Source organism: Apteryx rowi, unplaced genomic scaffold (assembly GCF_003343035.1).
Source record: "Apteryx rowi isolate R43461 unplaced genomic scaffold, aptRow1 scaffold_96, whole genome shotgun sequence".
NCBI classification, from domain to species: domain Eukaryota; kingdom Metazoa; phylum Chordata; class Aves; order Apterygiformes; family Apterygidae; genus Apteryx; species Apteryx rowi.
Window position 1 is genome coordinate 360,236 of NW_020451271.1, and position 10,222 is coordinate 370,457.

Sequence of the window (10,222 nt, forward strand, 5' to 3'; positions counted from 1 at the left end):
ATCTGCTGGAAAGACAACACAGCCAGGCTCAAACAGTCCAGGAGGTTCCTGCAGAGCACTGATGATATCTTTCTGACACAGGTGGTGGAGGATCCAACGAGGAGAGGTGTGCTGCTGGACCTCGTACTAACAAACAAAGAAGGACTGGTGGAAGATGTGAAGGTCAGGGGCAGCCTTGGCCACAGTGACCATGAGGTGGTGGAGTTCAGGATCCTGCAAGGAGGAAGCAGGGCACTAAGTAGGATTGCAACCCTGGACTTCAGAAGAGCAAACTTTGGCCTCTTCAGGGACCTACTTGGAGGAATCCCATGGGTTAGGGCCCTAGAAGGAAGGGGCGTTCAAGAGAGCTGGTTAATATTCAAACATCACTTCCTCCAGGCTCAAGAGYGGTGCATCCCTATGAGTAGGAAGTCAAGCAAAGGGGGCAGGAGACCTGCATGGATGAGCAAGGAGCTCCTGGCAAAACTCAACCAGAAGAAGGAAGTATACAGAAAGTGGAAAGGGGGACAGGCCACTTGGGAGAAATATAGGAACGCTGTCAGAGTATGCAGGGATGCGACGAGGAAGGCTAAGGCCCATTTGGAATTAAATACAGCAAGGGATGTCAAGGACAACAAGAAGGGCTTTTTCAAATACATCAGTAGCAAAAGGAAGACTAGGGAAAATGTGGGCCCTTTGCTGAATGGGGTGGGCGCCCTGGTGACGAAGGATGCAGAGAAGGCAGAGTTACTGAATGCCTTCTTTGCTTCAGTCTTTACTGCTCAGGCCAGCCCTCAGGAATCCCGGATGCTGGAGACAAGAGAGAAAGTCTGGAGAAAGGAAGACTCTCTCCCTTGGTCGAGGAGAATTAGGTTAGAGATCATTTAGGCAAACTTGACACCCACAAATCCATGGGCCCCGATGGGATGCACCCACGAGTGCTGAGGGAGCTGGTGGATGTTATTGCTAGGCCACTCTCCATCATCTTTGAAAGGTCATGGAAGACAGGAGAAGTGCCTGAGGACTGGAAGAAAGCCAATGTCACCCCAGTCTTCAAAAAGGGCAAGGAGGAGGACCCGGGATACTACAGGCCAGTCAGCCTCACCTCCATCCCTGGAAAAATGATGGAACAACTCAACCTGGATGCCATCTCTAAGCATGTGGAGGACAAGAAGGTGATCAGGAGTACTCAGCATGGCTTCACCAAGGGGAAATCATGCTTAACCAATCTGATAGCCTTCTCTGATGGAATGACTGGCTGGGTAGATGAGGGGAGAGCAGCGGATGTTGTCTACCTTGACTTCAGCAAGGCTTTCAACACTGTCTCCCATAACATCCTCATAGGCAAGCTCAGGAAGCATGGGCTAGATGAGTGGACAGTGAGGTGGATTGAGAACTGGCTGAATGGCAGAGCTCAGAGAGTTGTGATCAGCGGCGCAGAGTCTAGCTGGAGGCCTGTAGCTAGCGGTGTCCCCCAGGGGTCAGTACTGGCTCCAGTCTTGTTCAGCTTATTCATCAATGACCTGGATGAAGGGACAGAGTGCACCCTCAGCAAGTTTGCTGATGATACAAAACTGGGAGGAGCGGCTGATACACCAGAGGGCTGTGCTGCCATTCAGAGAGACCTGGACAGGCTGGAGAGGTGGGCGGAGAGGAACCTCCTGAAGTTCAACAAACGCAAGTGCAGGGTCCTGCACCTGGGGAGGAATAACCCCATGCACCAGTACAGGTTGGGGRCTGACCTGCTGGAAAGTAGCTCTACTGAGAAGGACCTGGGAGTGCTGGTGGACAYSMAGTTAACCATGAGGCAGCAATGTGCCCTTGTGGCCAAGAAGGCCAACGGTATCCTGGGGTGCATCAGGAAGAGTGTTGCCAGCAGGTCAAGGAAGGTGATCCTCCCCCTCCACTCAGCTCTGGTGAGGCCACATCTGGAGCACTGTGTCCAGTTCTGGGCTCCCCAGTACAAGAGGGATGTGGCACTACTGGAGCAAGTCCAGCRAAGGGCTACAAAGATGATTAGGGGACTGGAGCATCTCTCTTATGAGGAAAGGCTGAGAGAGCTKGGCCTGTTTAGCCTAGAGAAGAGAAGGCTGAGAGGAGATCTTATTAACATGTACAAGTATCTGAAGGGAGGGTGTCAAGAGGATGGGACCAGACTCTTTTCAGTGGTGCCCAGCGACAGGACGCGAGGCAACGGGCACAAACTGAAACACAGACACTTCCATCTGAACAYGAGGAAAAACTTTTTCACTGTGAGGGTGACAGAGCACTGGAACAGGTTGCCCAGAGAGGTTGTGGAGTCTCCTTCTCTGGAGATATTCAAAACCCGCCTGGACACAATCCTGTGCAACGTGCACTAGGTGACCCTGTTTGAACAGGGGAATTGAACTTAGATGATCTCCAGAGGTCCCTTCCAAACTCAACCATTCTGTGATTCTGTGATAGAAAACAGCTGATGGAAGAAGCTTAAGAGCCCTCTCAGAACTAGATGTTTTATGTTCAATTGCTGCATTTTAGAAAGAGACACTCCAAAAATTCACCTTGAGAATGAGAAGTTACTCAAAATACTTAATTAAAGAAAGCTTCCCTTAAACATCAAAGAAGAAGCTGTGACAAAACGTGCAACGATATCAAATAGCACGTACCTGATGTAGCGTTTGTACAACATCTCCCAGTTTCCCAGCAACATCCAGCTGGAATAAGTATTCAGTTCTACCCTAAAACAAAAAGTATGCTTACTACAAATAGGTCTAAAATAAAACTCAATTAGACTAAAATTAAAACACTATAAAACCTGGTCAAAGTACATTTTTCAGAGGTTGTAGTAGTCCTGACACATACTGAAGATAGGTGTGAAATCTTAACTTCTTCACAAATGTATCTTCCTTGAGGTAAAGCTCTTTGTGGACAATATTTGGTCAGTTGTTTAATACAATGCAATGTAACAGCTTTGCAGTGCTTAAATTAACATAGGCTGAATGTCTGTAAAATACAAAATTAGTACATGCTCCATCTAGTAAGTGACATGATACATTTAGGCAGTTACCTTTTAGACAAAAAATTCTAACCCATCAAATCTTGAAAGATTATGCTATACAAATTATCATTCTCTACAGCAACTGTTTTGAGCTGGAATGATCCAGAAATGTAATCATAACCTGTTTTAACCAGTCATTTCTAACTCACTAACACATCATCTCCATCACCCAGAACATGTGGCATAATCCTTTTTCCCCCTTCACAAAATTTTCTGCTTTCTTAAGTGCTGTTTTACAGTACATTTTTTTTCATACTTTTATTTTAGTATATTAAAAGTATGTGTGCAAATCAACCAAAATTACATATAACTTGTCTTCAGCAAAGGTGGTAGGATCCCTTGACAACTCTCAAATATATCATAGAACTATATCAACATATTTCTGTAGGACTTTTTCCTTTCTCAGGTTAGATTTTTAAAAAGTGATCAATAAGACTATTTCAAGACACTGATCTACAGATACAGTAGAATTAATTTATCAAAACATCCTCTTGTAATTTAAGAAAACATGGAAATATGGATTATTTTCACAGAACTGTAAGCTATCTGAGCTGAACTAACAGTAATCTAAGAGAAAAACATGCTTCAGAAAACAAGTGGGTCTGGGATAAAGAGAGATAAAAAATATCAGTAGCACTAATTTGGATGAAAGCTTTGTAACACTTCACTGAGTGCACCCTTGCCCTTCAACAGGAGAAGCATGGATCTGAGAATTCCTAGTGCGCAGTTTATAAGGATTGCTTACAGCCAATATAAAAGCTTTTGTGAGCTGTTCTTCATCTAGCTTTCTAGCCAAAGCAAAATCAATAGCTCAGTATTTTTGTAACTTATCAGTGTTATACATGTTCATGTACATGTTAACAAGACATGTTCACCTGAAATGTAAAGCGAAACTCAAGTTCTCAGTGAAGCATCTGGAACTGGTAATGATCCCAGTTGAAGACATTTAGCAGCAACAAAAAATTTGTAATTTCTAATTACTGTTAGGAATGTTTTAAGTATGAATGAATGAATTCTGTCTTAGGACAAAGGAGTAAAATGAAAATCCTTCCAAATGGCCCTTCTCTTTCTCTCTCTCTTCCCCCCTCCCCCCCCCCACTGCACAGACAGTGTGATGGCCATTTATGCAATACATAAGTCTTGCACACAGATATGAAACAGAAAATACAACAACTAGAGCAGAAAGCAGGTTCAGCAAATGAAGAATTAATGGCATAAAGGAAATGAAAATCAAAGATCCCAGTTCAGAGTCAGATTTAATCAAAAACAACCCAAAACAGTTGAGAGAATAAATCAGAGATCTTCTCCAGTCTCTTTGCTATTCATAATGGTATTAAAAATTTATGTATTCCATCACTCTTGAGATCTTTTATTTGTACAAACATACTGAGCAATACAATTCTGTTGCAATTCTTGCCATGGGCAAGAATTCTTGGGCAAAAATGATGTTTATTAATAGCTTAAGAGCTCATGTTCTTTGAAAAGCAAGTACACAAGTTTAGAATTCCATTGCTTTTCCTTGATCTGGATTATATTTTTCTGAGGTGTTTTAATGACTCTGCATTTTCACTTTGGTTTCGCTTCTTAACCCCCATCCCATTCCAGCTGAAAAACCCTTCCTTCTAGGCCTTGAAGTCCTCAGGCTCAGAATCAGAGCAGACACCAAGCGTACAGAAGCAAGCTCTGGTTTCTGCTGTGAGAAGACTTCTCTGCTGTTTCTTTGAACTGTGGAGCACTCAGCTGGGAAATATCAATTAGCAATATCTTTTTTTTTAAGATGTAATGAGAACTGAGGAAAAGTCCTCAGTCAGGATGCAGTTTCCACTAAACAGTGGTGGCCAGCTGACAGTTCTGGCTGATTGTTGAGCCTACAGAGCTGCACATCAAGGTAAATAGCAAGTGTCGAGTCAGCAGTATGTCCTCCAACAAATACATCATAAACAAATTATGGAAGAATTCAGATACTAGTTTTATCTAATACACAGAATGATTTAACTTCTTGATGCCTTATTGTCGTATTCCTCAAATGATAATTAATTATCTTGATCTTTCAGGAACAAGAACGTAGTTTTTTTCAAATTATTAGTTCCCTAAGAATAGTGAAAAATGTCTACTTACTCTTACTGTTTTATAGGGTCCAATAATGTTTCTTTCTTTAATGAGAAAAACCTGAAAGAATAAAAGAATGTTAAAGACTTAGACCTTAAAATATGAAGTACCGATAAGGACTGCAAAGCTAACCATACCATTTAAGCAAGTAAAAAACTGGGTTGTAATATCCTGCGTTAATTGACTACCCTAGTGGAACTACAAAAAAGACCAATAACCTTTTATAACAGCTAACTACCAACTGCAAAAAAGGACAAGTGTCCAATTTAGTTCAGAGGCTTAGCTATTTAAACAGTTTATTTCTTTCATTCTAATCATATGATCTTCAAAGAGTTGCAAGATTAAAGACAATAGGTCTAACTGCATTTAATAGAATGCTCCTCTGTCTCTTCTTTTGCAGCTTATGCTTTTAAGGTTCTGCCTTGAAATAAAGTTAATTCACAATGTAAATTACTTTATAAGCCTTTTCAAATGAACTCTTTTTCTTTTTCCACTATCAAAGATTTTGCTTCCAGTTTCAAATCGGCCACTAACATCACACTTCCTCTCTCATTCAATAGCACATTTTTGAACAGCTTTGTTTTTCTAGTGCTTTTATCAGATTTGAAAGGCTCTTCCCCAGAAAACACATGAAACTACTCTCCTTCTTCAGAAGCTTCTCTTCACATCCTCCTACTGAAAGACTTAACCCTTAACACATTGGCTTGTAGATATCCCCTTATTACCTGCCAGCTGAAAGAACTGAAAAGTCAGAAATAAGTCATGTTTTTACTCTCTCTAGAGGAAAGGCTCAGACTCACTAACTCCCAGCCCTGAGTGTGGTTCTGAACTATTCAAAATATACTACACTGCACTACCAGCTTTCTTCTACTCCATGGCCCAGACTTAGCTGCACCTGACACGTGGCTCCACCAGGCCCAGCGCCACAGTTTGCGTACTACAATTCCACATCCAAAGGCATTATGGCAGCAGTCTCAAGTCACATCCACAATCAAGAACAAATACTAACCTTATAAGAACAAACACTATACTGTCTCTTAGCCAAAAGGCAGCCATCTAGCACCTACAGTCCTTCCCACATCACACGGGCTGACAGAGCTGACCTTTGCCACATGACAGGTTATCAGAAGAAACCGAGTGGTATGCTTAGAGGCTTACTAACTCAGGATGCCTCTAAGTGCTACATTAAATAATAATGGCAATCGACTCCTTTGATCTGACATGGACTTTTACAGACCTGAATCAGGCCATAAGAAAATCGGCACCAGACTAAGACACACCCCTGCTTTGTACTCAGGTCTTACTTCTACATAAGTAAACATTCTTCTGCATTGACAGCCTCCAAAACCCAAATTTACATGGAAAAACTTGAGTATATATAAGCATACTCTAGCATATGTAAGCAGAGCAAAAAGCTTTAGCCTACAGTATTCAACTCCTTTTTTTGGAGGCATTTCCCCCCATTCTACTTTGAAAAAATATATTGAAAACAAGCTAATCTAACACACAACTATTTTTATTTGCTCTATTTCATAGTCTATTATGTAAAGCAAAACTTTTTATCCAGCTATGCATTAACAATGTTTTTGAGCCTGCAGATAATGCAAAAGTTTGAGATGTTCCAACTATTCACTAAGTGCAGTTTCCTACAAGACAAATTCCACACAGGAAAAAAAAAAATCTTTGTAATTAGATTGTGATTTATCAAGAGTACAGCTAATGTGTACTTCACATTCAGAAGTCCCTATCCCTTTTATAAAAAAAAAATATATATATATATAAAAAATACTAATGTCTCATCCCATCAAGATATTCCAGAAATTTTCCCCACTGATGTAAGAATGGCTGGCAAGCTAAACATAGCTAAACCAACACTTGCCACTTCACAAGTTAATTCTCCTTTCCTCCAAGATGTTTTTATACTCATTCTATTTTTCAGAACACATACTGATGAAGTACGGTGGAGGCAAAAACCAGGGCAATGAAATAAAAGGCAACACTTCAACTTTTCTTTTTTTTTTTGGATCATCCTCAGGTTTGCAGGGCACATAATAAGAAATGCCTTAAACAAAAAAATTCCTCAATACACAATAAAAATTGCCAATGCAAGGAACTGTAACTAAACTATACTCTTCACAGAAGTAGTTTCAAAGATGAAATTAAATATACTGATTACTTTAACAAAATCCACAAACATTTCCAAAGTAGACAAAATTAAGTGCTTGAATTCATTTTTGACTGCAGCAATACTCAACTGAGCAAGGCCATCAGTTTTCATTATTGTTAAAGGAATGGATTTTACAAAGATGTTAGCATCTTTTAGTTTCCCACCTTATCTCTGTTCTTTCCTGAAATGAAAACATGAACATTTTGTTGAAGCTTTTATAGCCTTCAAATGCCTATCAGCTCCAATTTTACAAAGCTTAAAGTATATTCTGTTGGTTAACATTAAGTACAAACATACTCAAGTTAATCACAATTCATAACTGAAACCTGAACCCATGTTTCAGGGCAGTTACTGAAAATTATCTGGTGCATGTACAGCAGAGTCCAATGTTTTCACAAAGCTGAACTCAAAGGATCAAGATGGTTTTACCGTTATCACTGTTATACCGTTATACATGCTGCAGAAAGTAGGAGAAAACTACAGAAAACTGTAGCAAGACCAAAACAAATAATAGAGATGAGTAATAACAAATTTAAGTAAACTGTCTATTCCCCTTTTCCATGCAATTGTAAAATTGCCCCAAGCTCCTTCGCAAACTGCACAGTACAAAAAGTTCATCTTTTCAAATTAATCCTTTAATGAAGTCATAAATAATTTGACATTTGCAGCATCAATAGCTTCACAGTAATGCTAGGTTTGTGACACTAATTAATTTTGTTTCCAGTTAGAAGGAAAAAAAAAAAAGAGAGAGAGAACAAAACACTCCAAACTCCAAGAGCAACACCATTACAGAACACAACTTCTCTCATTTATACATCAAGGAACCGTTTTATGCAGTTCTTACCTGATTACATACAACAGAAATCCCTCCAGATGTATCCCTAAAATGAAAATAAGATATCTGAAGACATGGGGATTTGGGCTTTACAAAGAGTTAAATGCAAATACACAGTAAATCAAATTCACGTACCATGTGAAAGGGTTATTTCCTTCATTGTGTTCTGGGGCTTTTATACTAATGCAGTCTCTCAGGGATATCTGTAGCAAGTTATAAAAACACATACTCCTTTTAAAAAGCTTTTTAAAAGCAAACTGAAGTTACCAAAAAGTTGTAAGATTGCACTGTTTACCTTGATAATGGGTTGGATTTTTTCATCAGGTTCAAAAATAATCGATTTTGAGCAGATCTTTAGAGAACCTCTGATTTTTCTGAAAGGAACAAAAAGTAGTTGTACATATTTTAAAAACAGATAAGACTAGAATGATTCCACTAAATGAATGTATGAAAGAGCTTTGTACCTTTCATCTCTGCAACCTTTATTCATAATATGATTAGCTGTGTGATGTTCAAAGTAATGTTCTTCCAGATTAAGAAGAAGCAGTGAAAACCTACAAAACAATAAATAAATAATTTCTTCAAGAAGAAAACATCATAGAACAGGTAGCGTATAGCGTCATATGTTTGGAATTCTTCAGCGATTTGGCCCTCTCCCCCTCCTTAGCATGAATTCATTTAACCTGACTTTCTAAAAGAACATACTTATGTGGAAATGTGTGTACACATAAAGATACACGATCTCTCCAGGTTAGGTACGAGTCTGTTTCATACATCTCGGGTGAGAACCATCCTAATATGCCCAGCTTTTATTTATTTATTTATTTTTATATTTGTTTAACCTGATCAGCTTAGCCCAGCCAAGACACACGATGACACAAAAGGAGGGGCAGGAACTAACAGCTTGGAATGAACAAGATTAGATCTTTCTGAAGCAAAACCAGGTTATATTGGTTTAAAGTGATAACATACACATGGGCATAGTTTTCACATCACAGCTGAGCCACTCTGTGGCTCTAAGGAGGCATTATCTTCCTCTCCAGCCACACTTCACTGCCTTTGTGCCAGTGATGGCACTTGTTCAAACCCACAACAAGCCTATTTACGAACTAATCCAACAGAAACCAAACCTCAGAGAATGAGTTTTGAAAAAGTTTTCTAAAGTAGCTCACTGCAGGATCAGAGTAGGGCCAGTGCTGGTACAAGGTAAACCCAAATACGCTGATTAGATAAAACATGAAACTACATTATATAACAACTTATTTTAACTAACCACTGTAAGTGATCAGGGCTCATTAACTTTATAACAGGGTGAACCTGTGAGTTTCAGCTGCAGAGAGCAGCATGAGTATTGCCACAGCAGGAGGAGCAGAAACATCTTAAATCACTTCTGTTGGAAATGCAACACTGGCCTGATTTGCAGAAGTACTTCACTTTTATTCACATCCAGGCTTTGAGCCTGAGTTCTGTACCACACCAGTGATGAGCTTTACACGAAATGCCCAGGACAATGCTAATGATACACACCAGGTATCCCCACAGCAGTATTTAAATGGCGTGGAGTGAACATGTCCAGAGCTCACGAGATGAACTACATACTGAACTGTCTGCTCATTAAGGAAATACATTTCACATAGAAAACACAGTATTCTTGGAAAACGTATTTTGTTCACATAAGTTTTGTCGTGTTTGTCTTACACTAAGCAGAACATAGTAACAATGGTTTGCTGTAACTACAAATAAGAGTGTACGCATATGCTCAAAACTCCTTCTCTTCAGAGCCTCTATATCCAAGACTGTTTGCCCTAATGCTATGCTGCTTTCTTGGAAAGGTCAGTGCACTATCTTTACCTCTCCTATTTTCARATCATGTATTTTATGATAGGCTGAGAAAAGGCTAATAGTACAATGTTAAAAACATACAAGTTAGAACAGAATATGCCATTCAAAAAGTTCTTAAAGAAAATTCAGCACAAAGCTCCAAAAGTCCCTTTAGCCTCTATCCCAACTGCTGCTAATGTATGGGTCTCTATTATCTCTGGTTTCCAATTTAGTTCTATGGGTTTTGCCTTCACATCTCCTTTCTCAAGAGACA

At 39.7% G+C, this 10,222-nt stretch overlaps 1 protein-coding gene across 3 annotated transcripts in view; it reads right to left on the reverse strand.

Moving 5' to 3' along the window:
- NSMAF (neutral sphingomyelinase activation associated factor) overlaps nt 1–8,681 on the reverse strand; it is a 36,467-nt gene extending 27,786 nt beyond the window's left edge. For all 3 annotated transcript variants that reach the window (XR_003257962.1, XM_026092303.1, XM_026092302.1), the window contains exons 1-6: nt 8,592–8,681; nt 8,423–8,501; nt 8,263–8,330; nt 8,137–8,173; nt 5,135–5,185; nt 2,625–2,696 (exon numbers count right to left, since the gene is read on the reverse strand). Coding sequence is in view for 2 of the 3 variants with exons in the window: in XM_026092303.1 (XP_025948088.1) it covers nt 2,625–2,696; nt 5,135–5,185; nt 8,137–8,173; nt 8,263–8,330; nt 8,423–8,501; nt 8,592–8,617 (333 nt within the window). In the remaining variant the exon portion in view is untranslated. The remainder of the gene's footprint in view (nt 1–2,624; nt 2,697–5,134; nt 5,186–8,136; nt 8,174–8,262; nt 8,331–8,422; nt 8,502–8,591) is intronic.
- Nucleotides 8,682–10,222: the final 1,541 nt, after the last annotated feature.